This window comes from Orbicella franksi, chromosome 14 (assembly GCF_964199315.1).
Source record: "Orbicella franksi chromosome 14, jaOrbFran1.1, whole genome shotgun sequence".
NCBI lineage: Eukaryota > Metazoa > Cnidaria > Anthozoa > Scleractinia > Merulinidae > Orbicella > Orbicella franksi.
In genome coordinates this window covers 8,422,753-8,440,765 of record NC_138158.1, presented here as the reverse complement: position 1 = coordinate 8,440,765, position 18,013 = coordinate 8,422,753, and the positions used below count along the sequence as shown (strand labels likewise).

Sequence of the window (18,013 nt, the reverse complement as noted above, 5' to 3'; positions counted from 1 at the left end):
CTTTATGGAAGTCTCCCCCACCCCCCGATCTCTGTCCCAAACATAAAGTATTTAATTTGTTTGTGTTTTGGGGTTTTTTTTGTTGCCTTAGGCCTCGTCCACACTAAGCCGGAGAAATTTAAAAACGGAGGTTTCACTCTGAAAATGCATCAAATGGATTTGTGTTTGAGAAAAACTCGGTCAGGAAAATCACATTATTACTGTGACGTCATCGTTGACAGAAAGCTCCGTTTTCAAAATGTTTTCCGTCCACACGAAAACGCAAAGCCGGCGTTTTCAACTTTTCCCCGGCTTGAAGAGCGTTTTCGAAAAGCTCCGTCTTCGTGCTGGATTAGTGTGGACGGTAGGCCTAACCGTAGAAATAAAGCTCCGTTTTCAAATTTCTCCGGCGTAGTCTGAACGCTGCCTTATTTGCTTTCAGTTTTTGAGGAAGAAAAGCGCCAAGCCATGGTAGTTGCTGAGTCAAGAAAGTCGCACAAATTTTCAAAGGGTATGGCCATGGCCATTTAAATCTACTGAAAGTGTGCGCACAATTGTGTAGCGCGTGTTTACTCTTAAGGTTTAGCTTTAAAGAAGTTTCTCTAGCTTCGCTGGCCAATATCGGTGCTTTTGCTTCCTGCCATCCAAACGGTAAAAAAAATCTAATCGAAAAGTTAGCTGTCTTGCGGTCAAGATGAAACTTTGCCCAATCCGACGAATTTATCGTCTGTTTGGCGTCACTGTTGCACACAGTTTTAAACTGATTCCCAGTGCATTGATATTCCTCGCAAGCCTATCAAAAATGTAGAATGAACCAATATAAGAGATTCAAAATATCGCGAAAATTTTATGTTTTAAAAGAGACCCTGAAGAGACTTTTCGAACGACAATCCATTTATGGTTATAAGTCACGGAAAATGACAAGAAAAGCTGACACGATTAGAGATTGCTCAATTCACTAGAAGTGATAAGATTATCTACCAACTACTTATTATCAGTTTAGAAGATTGCTGTTTTAGAGGGCTACAGCTGTTGTTTCAGAAAGATCATTATAGAATCGCTGACGAACCAACACTGAGGTACTTGTGCCCTCTTTTGCTTGGATTATGAGGATTGAAAATCACTTGGTTACCGTGAACTCCAAACTCTCGACCAGAATTTAAAATATTTTACTTTTTGTAAAAGCATCGAGAACGTGAGTGGCGCGCAAGAGAGGGGGGTCCCCTATGCAACCCATTGATGACCTTCTTGTACTTAATCTTTCCTCCTCACGTGCCTGACTTAGCGTTTCCCAAACCGCTTGCTGTGTGGTCCATCCTGCTACAAAATGTTTGTTTGGCTTTGAATTTTCGAGCGCAAACTAAAACAAATCAAAGAGATTTACAAAAATGTATGGGGAGAAACGTCGAAAGTTCCGGGGGAGACTATGATGGACAATTGGGGGGGGGGGCTTCCGCTCGGAGGGGGTCCTTTCTCTGCCCCGCGAGAGAGAGATTTACTTCTCTTTTTCTCACCGAGCAGAAAGAGGAGGTAATCTCTCTTTCGCATATATGGTATACGTCCTCAGGCTAGAGGTATATAAGAGGGTAGGATTTTCAAAAGTTTAAGTATGAGAAACGTGCTGTACGGGCATATTAGTGGCCAGGAGGTGCGAAGGGCTTTTTGGGTTTGAAATCAATAATTTTGGAACTTTTAGGGTGGACAGTTTCTGATGAAAATCTTTTGGGGTAGAAAGACTACTGTAGGACTTTTCTAAGCGTCGGTAAAAGCGTGTTGAGGTATTATTGTTTCTGGATGGTACATGAAAAAGTTACCATTTCTGTATGTTATATATGGGTTTTAGACCTCCGAGTGGGCCTCCCTTACTTTGTGAAGTACCACCCCTTCCCCCTACCCCGCGGACAAAAATATGTAATTTTTCAGAGCAGCGAAACAAGTATTTAAATCTTTTAGACTTGTATTTACCATCTTGGCGATCGGGATTTTTGTTCGCGCACGAAAATGAGCATGACTTAATCATTCACGGCAGGTAATCGTAGATCTTGTATTTCCTGTGGTTTACTGGGAATTAAGCCGAATACTAATCAAAAGCAGAAAATCGGATGTGCGTTGTATTGTGTAGCAGGCAGGCAGCGCCAACTTGACCTTGCAAAATTGTCACATTAGATCGACTGGCTCTTTGCATTGTCCTTTTTATGAAGGGTCTATCTCTTGAAGGCAAACGAGTATAGATTACTCACAGAAGATGAGACGAACTCTTTAGATTGTTCTACAGAACCGTGACGAATACCTTTGGAAAGATTGTTTTACTTATCCGATTTCATAACTAAAACAATAAACACCGAAGAATAGATCATGCAAGCAATTCAAACGAGCGACGGAAATCCCAAATGTGCTAAATAAATTTTCGAGGAAATTCAGACTTAGAATTCAACACGTATTATATCTGAATACATGTACGAAATCTATCAATAACAACTGCTTACCGGCTTTGAAAGAACAAAATATACTTTGCCCTTGAAGCAATCGTCCCCCTAACTTCAAGCAGCTCCTAGCCAGTTCATTTGTTTAGATAAATTTGCGGGATAAAGGCAAATCTACGATGTCCCTGTAATTCAGCGTCTTCTAAACCTCAGACAGCTCCTAGCCAGGTTGTTCGCTTGTGTGAATTGTCGCGATATAGGCAAAATATAACCCTGGACTGATATAACTTACATTATTTTGTTATCTTTCGTTTTTATGCGGTCTAATTGGCGTTTTGCCTATGACGTCACTCAAACTAAGAGATACCGAACAGACTTCAGAGTTCGCTCTTTTCTAAACATTTCAATCTGTCATTCCAGACATCTGTATAAACGAATTATAAAAACATCGTGTACATCTTCAAAACATTCTAACAAAATTTCTGAACAGAGCGATATGGCTGATTGAAGATATTGTCTCTCAAATGCCACAAAAACCAATAGTTTTTCACTTTTAACATGTGATTATAAAACTTGAAAGCGATATCTTGAGTTCGAAAGTGAGATTGAGAACCAACAGAGTCGCGAAAAACAAACGATTTGATTTTTTCCCTGCGACTTCCAGTACGAAACCTTCATGGCCTCATAGAAAGTTCATGAAGACAGCTTTAGGTTAAATCTGCATTGCTATACCAGCACATTTTAGGTTTCTTTTATTTTTTTTTTAACAAAAATCGTGCATGGTTCTTGCGGACAGCTACGTGCTTTGCTTGAAGAAAAAACACTGAACCAAAAAAATAGGAAAAAGTTTGCTTTTAGCATGTTAACATGGTGTAATGAGAACCCTACAGAAAGTTTGGAGGAGGAACTCGAAAGGACTCTTGTGCTCTGTGGATAGCTTTTGACCCGAAAAATTCCAAACTAGTGACGCACTTTATTAGGCTATGTCCACACTTGGTTTCCGAGTACGTGGCCGAGTACAATTCTTGCTAAGCACTAATGTGAACACACCTTTTTTCCAAGTTCAAAGTGCACAGTGATTTTCCTTTAAAACTTTTTACAAGTTTTTCACCTCAATGTCATGTCATTTGAGGACTTTGTTTAGACAAATCCACTTTATCAAGAACAATAATCTAATTTGGAGTAACTCGTCTAAAATCGAAACGCCTAAATGCAGGCCTCAACAACAACAGCAACAACGCGTGCGCGTCTTTTCTTTTGCGGAATCCAGGCCGCGGCTGCGCGACATATCAACCAGTTAAACGTGTGAATAGGTATGTTCATCTCAGAATTAAAAGCCATGAAATATATAATTCATTAATACAATAAACTGATGTGATTTTCCGGTTTGAAACTCCATATATCTGTCTAGACATTAAGCGTTTTTCTTATTGACTTAAGACCTTACATCAACCATAAACGAAATAAATAGATTTATGACGAATTTTTACGCATTTTTATCCTGACGAGGATAAAGCCAGGATTACAAAGGACCCTCTTTTGGTTATGAGTATTCCTGAACTTAATGGCAGCCCATGATCACGAAACGTTACCTCTAAAAACAAAAAGTAATGAGAGAATCAAAGTGATTTGAAGGCAGAATCTAAACTTGTCTCAAGGCTAAGCAGCAATCAGGGAAAAATATTACAGCAAGGTTTTTATTTATTTCAACCGCAATACAGCTGGAACATTCATCCTTGACCGCAAAAGAACTGAAGTAGAAAACAAGGAACTCTTTTGTCTGTTTTGTAGGATTATTACTTTCAAAGGCAGACAGAAAGAACCGCAGAATTTACAGCTGATTTATGGCAATAGTGAATAAATTATAGCTCACACGAACAAATACAAAACCCATTGAAATACGAAAATCACAGCTTATTATTTAAAAATTCCAACCAGGGAAAGTACAAGAGTAGTAAATGTGCCTACAAATTGCAGTGTTTCCTGTATTTTTTGTGGCTAACAGCAGATTGGGAAAGCTTTCGTAGTCACTGGGTCGAGTTAAGCTCAAATTTAGCTTAATTGAAGTTTCCGGTTTTTCACGCGTAAGATAAGGTCGGTCTGAAAATCAGCTTCTACCGACGGAATATTAAAAATGAATCATTATAGCTGTTCACCAGCAAATTACGATGGATTCCTTTTCGCCTGATACAAACTATTTTACCGTTTCCTTACCCGTTATAAAACACTAATTGACTGTTAAATTAAAATTAAAGAAAAAATCAAGCTATAGATCAAAAACATGAAACGCTTAAACCAACCTTGAGTTGATCTACAAATCCTCGATCTCCTTTCATTATCCAAACTCCGAATCGTCCTCTAAAGGAGCGAAACGACGAGCAAACGGCCAATTTTCCCCAATGAGTGTACTTGAAGTATTCAGATAATTTTGTGAGACTTTATACAGTGCGTCGAACGACGAAAGAGAAAAACACAAGGATGTGATAATGACAGCCGCTTTGTGACGTCATAAGCAGAAAGGAAATGGCGGGAAAGTATAGGCGGGTCGCCGTTTATGACGTAATCAATAGTGATTGTGTTCTCGCGCTGCCTATAATTACTTCCTTTGTTTGTTCAAACTGGGAAAGCTAGAAGCGTCTTTTAAGGTAAAAGGTACTGAGACAATTCTGAGTGTCGTTGCTCTTTGTGTTAAGACCGACCCCAATAACACATGGAAGGATTTATTTTAGGTGTTCTACTTCATGTAACACAACACATCATGAGGAAGCATAGTTCTACTTCATGTAGTACAGCACAGAATATAACTGGCTTGAGTCGTTTGAAGAATTCTTGAATTTGATTGGTTAATAAAGTGTCAAAAATTCTGGAGACGAAAACTGGGAGCGTTTCATGAAAATCAAAAGACTTTTTAACTTCAGATGTGCAAACAATTCAACCGATACCGAAATCCAAGGGAAATCAATACGAAAAGAATTTCGAAAACTTGGGCACACCTCACGAGGTTGTCTTCTTTTACGGAAATTTAGGAAAAATTTTCTTTTCCGCTACAGCCAAGCAGAAAATGCTATTCTATTCGCCAATGAAATTTCTCGGAAATTGAAACCAGAATTTCGAATTAGTTTGAATTGAAAGCGCCCATAGTTCATCGGCGCAAAGTACTTTCAAAAATCGTATTTGTCCCTCACCTCCTCTTGTAAAGTGAGATAACAACACTGGAAGGAAGTGACGGAAATTTTGGGCCTAAATATTCTCTACAGAGGGGTAACTAATTTGTTTTCTTAACCAGGCGTTTCTAATTTTACACCCGAAAAGTTGTAAGTTACTCAAGGAAGTGGACTAACATGTTCGCTATAGAGGTTATTGAAAATATGTTGACACCGGCTTAGTCTTAGGATTTTGAGTTATTTTGTTTGCCTGCAAAGTTGTCTTAAAATAAAAGGAAACCTGAAAATAATAGTTTACTAAGATAGGAAAAACGCCAAAGAGATAATAATAAAACACAAAGGAGCAAGGATAGTCAATGATGGAGAAGATTAGCACGGATTACAAACGACGAACTTGAAAAAAGTAGGCTAAACTTTTCATGTTAAGACTGTGAAACCGTGACCCCTTTAACCGTCTTAAACCCTGTTACTTTATCTCGAGTTTTGGGCCTCAAGAAAGGTCCATGGGATGAATCTAAATTCTCCGGATACCTCTGATCACAACATAGGATCCTGAAAAACATTTCTCAGAATAAGATGGATCAGCTAGCGGTTTAGCGAGCGCGAAGTTTTAAAGCCGAGCTGTTCGGGTATGGTCCGAAATGTGCTGCGGAAAAATGTAGATACTTCAACACTAAGAAAAGCTGGGAATAACTTTCTCAGCCGTTTGAAAGGTGTCAATCTTTCTACTCTTTTTCTGATACTCCTCCGGTTTCGTTTTGTCGAACGTATAATAAAGAACATCTTGATTTATCTTAATAAATGACTATGATATTTCAATCAGAAGAACTATTCGTATTTCTTAGCTTACGCAATAATCACCGGCGGTAGAAACGCTTAAGTACACTCTTGAGCATGCGCATAAGTGTTTAATTGTACCGACGTGGCTACCATACCCACGGCTGACAAACACTAATCACTTGACTTTGAAGATGACTTCCGCTCAGGTTGTCGAAACGTCAGTCACCAACAACAGTTCTTTTCAGAACTACCCTCACCCTGACGATCACAATATACGAACTACTGATACTCCTGGGTTCAAACCATTTATTATACCCACTTGTTGTCCCCGCCATCACATAATTATTGTGACGCCATCGTCTTTTCAAAATGTTTTCCGTCCACGCTGAAACGCAGAGCCGGCGTTTTCAGGATTCCTCCGGTTTGAAGAGCGTTTTGAAAAAGCTCCGTTTTCGGTGGACAATTTCTCCGGATCAGTGTGAACGGTCAACGTGACCGTAGAAATAAAGCTGCGTTTTCAAATTTCTCCGACGTAGTGTGGAAAGAGCCCGAGTGGCATGTCTGAATTGGGTTTAATGAGGGATTAATCTGAATGAAGCCAATAAACCATGTGGCTTACCAATGTATTTTTATCAGTTGACAGAAAAGGAAACATCCCACAATAAACAAGGCCGATTTTAGTTTTGGGAATTCTGTGATTTACTTTTGCCTTAAACCATCGGCGTACGAATCAACTGGTCTTTTTCGTTAGGTTGGGTCGATACTGAAAATTGGATTTAGGTTCGGCTCATAAGAAAAAGTAGAGAATTGAATCTTCAGTAAATTGTAGTGCTGGAACCCAACTATTTCCTGCTGAGCATTTATAGCCTGAGATTAAGCCCGCCGTCTGAACAGAGGTCTTAGTAGCTTTGTGAGGTTAGACGCAAGCACTAATGTTTCGTATTACGAAATGAAACAAATCAGCCTTTATAACATAATTCCACGAGCTGAAACCATAGGTCTGTCAGGTACACATTTCTTGTAGCCGATTAAAATAAAGAAATATTGGTATAACAGCATTGCATGCATGATCCAATTCGTGTAAAAAAAAATATTTACGATATCCGACCTCTTGGCTGGTAAACAAACGTATTCAGTAAACGGAATATGGTATAATTATGATGTGTTATTCCAAACGAATAAAAGGAGTTTTTCTTAATTAATATCGTGTAAATGTTGACAGGAGGGATGAGCTCATCTTTCTTGGCTATGACACCTGCAAGTCTTTAGCGAACATTTTAATTGCTTCCAGCAGCGAGTTCACAATTTACGGTCGCCGGTAGAGGACAATTTAGCATTTGCCACAAAAGGTGCTGTGGGGCAACGCCGTTTGCGAGCGGCAGAATATAAAATAAATAAATAGCCACAAACGTGAACACATTTGTTGTTTGCAGAAGTTGTGTCCCTCGAAAGCTCAGTCTATTTCACAAATTTTCAGAGAGCGAGTATTTAAACAATGATAAATGCAAAAATTTTACATTTCATATATTATTCATAAAGCAGGCTTCGTTCCAATTTCGTTTTCTTTGGAGAATAGCTCGGTCTAAGTTTTTATTTACACTTTCTTTGCAATAGCACAATGCTTAGTTGCGCCTGAAGTGATGTTTATTCAACTTTGCACCCAAACGATCAATAAATTATTTCTATGAATAAACAATTTTCTGCCGGATGAAGGAAACCCTTTTTTCAATAATCAAGCTAGGATTTCACGACTTTTTAGTCAAAAGGCCCTAAATCATTCGATTATAATCCTTCGAGCAAAGCTCTTCCAAAAAAAAAAATTCGTTGATATGTATAAACATAGACAAACAGTTGGCATAGAATTTTATCTTTCGAAATAAAATTACTTCTAAAGTCGGCTAATGATCATAAAGCTAGAGAGAGATGCTTTATATCATATACATTCTAACGAAAAAAAAAGATAATTAAGCAATTTGAACCTTGTCCTGTTAACTTTTAAGGACTGCAGTTCGGCCGTGAAGAACAAATATGGCGCCGTACGTAAACATTACAATTTGAATTTGCAGATCAACCCAGAATTTGCGGATTATTTAATTTCAATTCTTCGTCGGTTAGCGAACACTAGCTTCTCTGACTTAAGTCTCTGACTTCTCTGTAATATTTGAACTTGCTTCATTTCGCTAGAAACATTTCAAGCTTGCCTAGTAATAAAAGCCTATGTCATTTGCTTCAAAACAACTTTTTTCTACACGCTGCAATTAGCGCTAAAATTCAAGCTTGCGTTTTTAAAAATAAAGAACTGTATAATTGCTCTCACCTCCAAATATTTAATTGCCTAATGTGAATATTTCTTGACCGCTATTCCAGCGCCTGAGCGAGCGTACGTTCACTTTCAAATCCTGAAGGAAAAAAAGCAACCCACACTGTATATATATTTTTAAAGATATCACACCAGTCTTAAAAGATCACAATGTCATTAAGAAAGTCAGGCTCCCGCTGTAATCCACAGACTCACCAAAACATTGAAAAATAAAAAAAGTTGTTATTGGCTGCCCTTTCTGGCTCAGAAACACGTCTTAATGTTCTTTGAATGGAGTCAAATAGGCTATTTCTAGCGTAAACTGGCTTGCACTTCTCACAGTAGGAAAAATATAGAGCTAGGATAGATAATTTTCGAATTGAAAAGGACCAAAGCGTCTATCTCTTCGCACTCGTTACAGCATTTTGAGATAGCATTGGAAGTGTTTAAAAAATTCTTGCTCCAAATAACGGGTACTTATTAATATTTATGAGAGAACAACAGAACATTATTCTTATTTATATATGTATGAAGTGACGCATATATTTTCAAGGGATAATGCCAGCAATTCTCATTTTAGAGAGGAACCTTTTGGTCTCAATATTTTATTGATGAAGTTTGATGGGAAAGAAAAAGATATTTAACGTTCTTCAGTGCGAAATAAAGTTTAGTTCGAAAAAAACTATTGATAGTGAAACTTTATATATTTGCTTATTTTCTTTTATTAAAATGACAGTACGACAAAATAGAAAGAATACAAACACAATGTGCTACAATACCTATATCGATAAATATGTTTCCATTACATATTTTGGAACATTTTTATTTCAAGGTGTATGTTAACTTTTTTGTAATAAGTGCAAATATTGGTCGCATCCGAAACGCCACTGCAACATTCATTGTCGCTGTGAAATAAAATTCGTATTGATGTCTTAGGAGAGAGTTGTCCGTACATTAGCGAAGTATTGCGGCTAAAGTATAATTTACATTAAAGGTAAGTTTGTACGTGGGCAAAATACCTCAAAATGCCATGACAGTTCTTTTAATTTAGAGCTGCCCACGAATCAAGGAAGTCTTAAGGAGTGTCAAAATACATAGGAATCGAATACTTCATTCATTTCTGACGTCCAATCGAAAGAAAATTAACTACGAACGCATATGTCTTTAGCTTGGGCAAACTTCCTTGTAAGAATGTGCGAATGTATTTACAGCTAACGGCTGCAAGACACCTTTTAAAGTCTCTATTTAACGTTGAATACGTTCACATATATTGATACCAACATTTATTTCGCAACAAAGGAAAATCACACGTGAGCTTAAACATGAAACGATTATCTTAAGACTGACCTACTCCGCCTCTTGGAGCTAAGTCAAAATAAATCTTAGAATTAAGGAAAAGAAACATTACTTCAGTTCATAACAACAACAATATTGATTACATGGTGAAAACAGCTCATAAGGGGTGATAACAAATACCAACCAATCAGGAAGCAATATCAGTTGTCGTTCAAATATCGATCTTCTAAGTATCAACCTGCTAACCAAGATATCGGCTCTCAGTCAATTTGCACACAGACTTCTCTACACTCAATATATAGGTATTGTCAGGACCTACAGGGCCGATATTCTCTCGGTGTAGCCCTCGTGCCAGGATAATATGCCAAACAGTCGAACTTTCTTATACATGACATTAGCTGCGTAGCAGTAGATACTACCCAACTCATGCATTAAAATTGTAGCTAAGTAATGTATACATTTTTCTCTGTCAGTAATGTATTTTCAGTAACCAATGTTTTTTAAATGTATTTTTGTTCTACCGTATTAAGCTCAACATGGTGGTAACCACGCACATATCATCTTTTCATTCTTTTCCATAAGCATTTGTAGCTAATATTTCTCTTTTTATAATTATGATATTAATGTGAGCTTTGTGAATATAGCAAAATAATAAAGAAATTGAAGTTAAAGTTATTCGCTTCGCACCATGTTAATAACTAAAATTATAAAATTATAAGCCGTGTATTACACTGTGATACAACACGACGGGCAATTGAGAACACGAGGAAAAATGTAGAAAACACGAGCCTGCGGCTCGTGTTTTCTACATTTCTCGAGTGTTCTCAAATGTCCGGAGTGTTTTATCAGAGTGTAATACACGGCTCAGGCTTCTTCATTTGCTTTATGATTTAAGTGAAAAACAATGAAACACGCTTTTCTATGTTTTATACTCTGATAAAACATGGGTTTTTGACCAATCAGGGCGCGCGCAGGGTCCTATCTATATTATATATATATATTTACTTATTGATTTGTTTGTTTCTTCATTTTTTTGAATTTTCTCTATGTGTCGCGTGTATTGATTTATTGATTGATTAGAGTGATTTTCAACTGAGTCGTAAGGCCAAAACCAAAGTAATCACTCCAGCCAATCACAAAGGACACAGGCAATCCAGTGAACCAATCAAAACTCGAAGCAAATATATGTAGCTGACGTAAAGCGCGGAAAAATTTGCGCGAGTGAGTCACGATTGGTTTTGATTTTACTTCTGATTGGATGAAAGAGTGGCGCGAGTTTTTAAGCCAATCGTGTAGTGTTTTAATGCAAAACCAATCCTCCGTAGGAAAAATGATGGCGACTGGTACATTTACCCATAGTTCCTAGCGCAAGAAAACCTTAACAACGTTCATAAAAACGTACAGAAAAGCTATAAAATCTTCAAACCTTGGCTACACAATGTCCTTAGTACAGGAACAAAATTATAAAAATTTGGCTTTCTTTGGCCATGTAGGCTGTGTTAGGTTAGCAAGGTATTGTGGTAAAATGTACCGCGGCCGTCTTTTTTTTTTTTCACGGAGTATTGCTTTTCGACATTCAAGTGAAAACAACCCCATATATGAGGGTGGTTTATATATTTGATGTTTATTTAGTTGTTTATTACGGAAGAAGAAACGAAATACTTAAAATTGAAGTTGTGATAAAAATAACACAGATTTAAGGGATCGATTCACATACTTTAAAACTCAAAGCATGTAGTTGGTACTCTATTGCAGAAGTAACAGGCTAAGTGATTTCATGATTGTCGGCGCGATTTGAATTTTTATGTAATTTTATCATTAATTGTTCACGTGCACTCTACGTGCACTCACTCTTGCTGGACGATAAATCATGCATCTCTTTGTTCATGCATTTTTATGCTCGTCATAAATGTTTACAGAGGCATGAATTATGCTCCTGATTGAATATTCATCGCGATTGACACGAAGATTCAATCGTCGTCTCAATTTAAGTACACTTACAAGCTTGTTTTGCCAGCCCTCTTAATGCTTCCTCTAGAAACTGGAACTACTGGAAGTACCTATTAGCTTATGGTGACAACAAAACCAGTTCCTTGAAAGGCATATATAATGGTATACTTTTGCAGTAAAGACACAACGTTTTTTGCTAATATAACGCGAAAATATCGCAAATGTGACACTTGGGGTTGCTTTATCAATACATAATACATGATTTATGCTCGTCATAAATGTTTTTTAATGTTAACAGAGGCGTGAATTAGGCTCTTGATTGAATATTCAACGCGATTGACAGGAAGATTCAGTCGTCGTCTCAATTTAAGCACACTTGCAAGCTTGTTTTGCCAGCCCTCTTGACCCTTCCTCCAGAAAAATTAATTGAACTAAAAGTACGTTAACTGAAAGTACCTCTTAGCTTATGGTGACAACTAAACCAGTTCCTTATCAGGCATATATAACAGTATACTTTTGCAGCAAAGACACAACGTTTTTAATAATATATATAATGCGAAAATATCGCAAATGTGACACTTGGGGTTGGTTTATCAATGCATAATAAATGATGGTTTGCTATAAGGCCGGAGTTTCTACATTTTGACAGGCTAATCTTCATGTAAGCTCGCAGATTTACCGCAGTGTCATTTTTTAGTTCAATTGAAAACACATGCAGCTTAGCCGGCTTTGTATACGATGTAAACATTCAATCTCGGACGCCAAGTCCTGTTTCCGAAATTAAACTCCTCAAAATTCCTGGTGATATATCCGTTGTCGATGCCAATAAAGTCAGTATATCTTGATTAAAGATTAAATCCCTTGTGTTCTTTTCCTCTACCGTGAAATTCGGTTCGTGATTAATATTTCAATTCAGTGATCGCAAGCTAAATTAAAGCATGTTTATGGAACTGGTTTGAATCGAATTAACAGTTTTAGCATAAAAACCGCCCACCATTTTTGTATTGGAGCGCACCCAAAATTAGCGCTGATTTAAGAAGTAGATTTGTTTTCTCTTCAAAAGCAGAAACAGAAAATTACACCATCGCCTAAAACGAAACAATTAAAAAATGTATGTTTTACTGAAAATGTATACATATTTTAAAATTATAGGAGTTCGAGTGAAATTAGATTTCAAGTAAATAAATAAATCGAATTCAGTTTTATGATTATTGAGTTGAAATCCGGTATTCAAAAGATTTGTAAATACTGCAAAGCTAACGTCTGAAGACAAATGCATGCTTACTTAGTTATGCCTTCGGCTAGCTTCTGCTTCAGTTGTAAGATGCGGCAATAAACATTGAAATTACACTATACAATTATAGCTATGATTTTAGGGTTTTCTTTTAATCAGTAGAAATGTTATTTGATAATGTTGTAGTCGAAAGCTGAATGTAAATATGAAAAGAAACTTCTTTGAGGCGGTCCGACGGGATAACGACAGGGCAATATCTATCTTAAATCTTCTCAAATAATTTTCTTTGTACACTGAAATGTGATTATCGAACTTAGCTTACCGTTTACCGACGAAGGTTACTTGTTCCAGACAACGTGAACGGTATGTGTGAAGAAAAGATTACGATGCGCCGAAGAAATCTTTAAAATATACAACGCTTTTCTCTCCGCTCGTGAATGATTTAAGCTTGTAATTTGCTCTAAGCATTTTTACGTCAATTATTTTCTTTCCAAAAACAAAAACACCGAGAGAAGGAGATAACAATGTCAGGCTAATAGCTGCTAAAATTTCAATTATAACGAATGAATCTGACAAAGATAAGTGACCCCCAGATTTTAGCTGGAATATTTAATCTTGAGTTCATCGACAGGGTTATTGGAACAAATCTTCTTCAAAGAAAGTAAAAAAAAACAACAACAAAACATATATATAACATTGTTAAGTTAACGTCAGATAATCAGGACAAAAATCTATCTCCTCTCTTTGCTTGCTACAAATGACAGTCATTTTAACCACAATTTATGCATTGTCACCCACAAGTTTTTAACTTTGCCCGTCAAAATTTGCATAACAGCATAAACTGTTTACGGTGGGGAATTTATTTTGGTTTTCACGCAAGTCAATGTCGGTCGAAATATTGAATATATGCTCAATCGCAGATATAATTAAACCAGCTGCTAACCGGGAAATACAACACGCTGATCTTACTTTCAGGACAGTGTGATTCGCGAGAGTGGTAGTTAAATAATATTTCCTTAGAGCGTCTTTCTGTACACATCGTGCAATTCGATAAGGGGAGAGAATTGAGGACTGATACGTCGGCTTTGTATAGGATACGTCTTGATCTACCGCCATTTTCTCAGATCGAACTTTGGACGAAGAATCCGCGGACAATATAGGTATTTAAAAGAAGCTGATAGCGAGTGAACACAGAAAAAAACTGCGATGGGAGGTCTTAGATACCAGAGATAAAACGTATTGTAGTTATTGTAGAAGACCTCTTATAAGGGAACATATCAAACTTGAAATTGGGCTGCTAGCGACAACACCTGAGATGCAATAGTAGGAGATTATAGAACTGCAGGGGAAACATTTCTTTTTTTTTTATTTCCTCATGCACCCGAGGCACGCAAACACATTGATTGAAGTATTTTCTCCATCATAATAATGGTAAAAAAAAACATCCTATAGACGTTCTCTTCGAGAACTCAAGATTGAAGGAGGGTAAATTTGAATAATGTTAAAACGTTATTAAAAAGCGTAATATTTAATATTCCATATATTTAACTCAGAAATTCCAAGTTGTGCAGGTCGTGAATTCTGTATAAATTTGTAAGAGTTTACGTAGCTCAAAATGCACATCATAAAATTCACCTCGCATTTGGCAATTTGTTGACATCTTTTTATTAGCCTAGCCAATAAAAAATATACGGAACGAGCAATGTGTCAGGTCAAATGATGTCAAACAGCTGTCAAATCGACAAAGCCTGAAGTCATCACGAAGTTGCTGTTTATACCATCTCTTTCTAGTCAAGAACAAATTGAAAAGTTTCCTAACCTCTACAAAAAACAACGTTGTTGTTTTCCTTGCACGTTTTATCTAAGCTACTTTGATTCGTGAAATGCGTGACATATCGATAAGCTCTATGTATTTCCATAATTTGCCATTTTAATTACATATTCCTCATCATTTTTATTTCATACTTTGGATTCGTGAGCGTGAAAGTAGGAAGATCCAAGGGTAACTATGGCAACGGCACGCGCTTGCTGTTTATCATTGAGTCGCCAGATAGCATACGAGGTATTTTTAATTAGTTTAACGTGGAGCTCCGTGAAATTTGGTTTTTAAGATAACTTTCCGGAACGTTCAAAAGCTCTTTTCATCTCACAACGAGTTAAATATAAACTCGTAAAAACACTTTACAGCCAAATGAATGCAATATTTGAACACGCTTTCGGTAAATTTGTCGGCAAAAGTTGGCGAACTTACAATCCATCTGAAATCATAGTGTGTGGAAAATTGAAAAAAAAAAACAAAAAACAAAAAAAAATTGAAGTTGCGCCTATCACAAAAATATCTTCCAAAGATTTGAACCGTAAAACCGTAAAATTATTTACATCGGATTTTCGTTCGGTGGTGCAGTAGGTTTCTCATTGTTGTTTCCTATTTGAAAATGGTGGGAATCCGAAAACCATCACATACTGTGGTCTTATCAGCGTGTCTATAGTAACAGAAAACGGCGAAAGATATTCTTTTCGGTAGCAGTAGTAAGCAGATTGAATACTTGTAAATTTTAAAAACGAAACTCAAAAACGTAGATGTTACAATTTGTGAGATACGCATGATAACATCAATGCGATTATCTTAGTAGGGCAAAAAAGCGAAAGAAAGACCTGGAAGTGTGACTGAATTAATATTATCAGCACGACGTAATTATCTTGTCAAAATAAGGTTTGAACAATACATTTTTCCTGGTTTATTTTAGTTAATTACACCTGCAACACCGATTCGTCGCTCGGCTTCAAAATGCAAATTGTCGTGTTCTGTCTGCTCGACAGTCTTGTACGACTTATGTTTTTTTTTAAATAACAATACCACGACAAGGCACTGTTTTCGTGTCAGACATTGTTAAAATGCGATAAATATTCTGCTTTCTTTGTTCTTTAAAGACGTCGACAAACAGCTTAGCCATTAACCCCACTAGCCCTCTATATTTAGACAATTACATTTGTTCAATTGAACACTTAAATACCGAAGAAACAAATAGAGCATGGGTGATATACACTTCCAGTTGACACCTATCTATCACAGCCAACTTTCACACAAGACAAGATGGACGCACTGGAAACATCGGTTAATATATAGAACTGGCTTTTTGATTAAAGAATGCTGAAGCGAGTCAAAACAATTTATTTACTCGAACAGCCGGAGAAAAAAAATTTTACTGTGTCTTTCAAGGTTTGACGGAAGCCATAAAACATTTTCACGGCAATCATAAACGAAAATAAAACAATGTCGGACGTTCAATTTTCCACACACAGATGCAAATCCTACTTCTGTTTGAGCAACGTGTGTGTGTGCAGTTTTATAGCCAAGAACTTAAGCTTTCACTTTAAGGAATTATACTATTTCGCGTTCACAAAGATATTTTGTAAATAGATTAATTCGAAGATAAACGTATCTTGGGGCAAAACGAAATCGCACTGAACGCATTAGACCACGGCAGGAAATGAAGCTGACGTCATATCGATACTAGTTCTTCCCATTTTTTTTTCCACGGAGAGTTATGTTGCTATTCAAATGGCGCGTTGCTTTCCTTTGGGTTTGTTATGTCTCGTTTCTCTTTCTAGTCAGTGGAAACGTTCAAAATATCAAAAGGTGTGAAATAAAATACTCCAATTGCCATTGTTTTTTACCAAACAAATGTGTCTTCAAGACTCGAAATTGACAAAATGCATTTCGCATTTGCGTAAATGTATTAAATTCGACTCGCCAAACTATTTATTTTATTTTAATCCATGCACATTAGGTTTAGAATGGCTTGCATGCGTGTTCTGTTAGAAGTGATTTCATTTTGTTTGCTCAATGCTGTACTTTTACGGCTGTGTTATGAAATTTCACTTCTTAGTTTCTTTTAAAGAGAGTAAAAATTAATCATGAGCCGCGGTTTAGCGTCTTTCTCGAGGCAACACTGTACAGCTTACCTTCTTAAATCAAGCAATGAAGTATGAATTAGTTTAGCCCGCAAAGAAATCTTCGTCTGCCTGTTCTTATTCCTCACGGAAAGGCACTCTGCGTAAATCCGATTTTGCCAAGGACTTGTGTTCAAGCGACGAGTTATAACACCTAATGTATTCACTTTCTTTGTTGAGCGAAAGCTGTTCCGTTAGTTTCAGCGCGCGAACCACTTGCCAGTCAGGTCAGTATCATCTGTTAGTCAGAATTGTTTTGTTTTACTCCCTAAGGCAGTCAGCTGGCGACAACAAAAGAAATGACAGGATATTTTGGAATTTAAGATTAAATTCCCAAGGAACTAACACTTGCAAATTCATTTGAAACGCTTAACGGGCTCTGTGCGGACCGATCGCAATCTAATTTTATTTCAGTCGGCTCGAAAATCGAATCATTTTTGTTTTATTCTATGAGATATCGATTTTTAAACTTAAAATACTGTTAAGAAATATTTTATAGGAATCACCTTAATTATGCCAGGATTTTCTCGGATTTATTCTTGTGTATTTATTCATCGAGTTTTTTTTATTTTTTCTTAAAGTAACAATAGTGTTCCAATTGTCACCTTCATTGACAAATTGATCTAAAAACAACAGCATGATATTTTCCCAACCTGGACTCTACATTTCCTAAGGCGATTTTTATCAAAATAAATAAGATATCTACATAATTTTAATATCGTGAAATGCGAAGAAAACGAATAACTAATTACCGGCTCTAGTCTTCCAAATTGTAGTTTCAAACTGGGTTGCTAGGGAACGAATTTAAATGACGTCATAAGAGTTACAATTAAACTCTCGGTGCCTTCTTGATGTTGAGCGATTAAAGCTTTGTAACGGTTCACTTTGATAAAAATATGAGACATAAGACGCGCTTTAGGATAGCGCAGAAACT

At 36.8% G+C, this 18,013-nt stretch overlaps 1 protein-coding gene across 5 annotated transcripts in view; it reads right to left on the bottom strand.

The window, feature by feature from the left end:
* LOC145468446 (3',5'-cyclic-AMP phosphodiesterase 4C-like) overlaps positions 1-17,467 on the bottom strand; it is a 51,049-nt gene extending 33,582 nt beyond the window's left edge. The window contains exons 1-2 of one of the 5 annotated variants that reach the window (XM_081452168.1): positions 17,092-17,467; positions 8,664-8,745 (exon numbers count right to left, since the gene is read on the bottom strand). Coding sequence is in view for 1 of the 5 variants with exons in the window: in XM_081452166.1 (XP_081308292.1) it covers positions 4,703-4,738 (36 nt within the window). In the remaining 4 variants the exon portion in view is untranslated. Of the gene's footprint in view, positions 1-2,465; positions 2,803-4,702; positions 5,243-8,663; positions 8,746-8,861; positions 9,068-17,091 lie in introns of those variants that run through there. The other 4 variants (XM_081452167.1, XM_081452170.1, XM_081452166.1 and 1 more) reach the window with 4 other exon arrangements.
* Between the last annotated feature and the right edge of the window lie 546 nt (positions 17,468-18,013).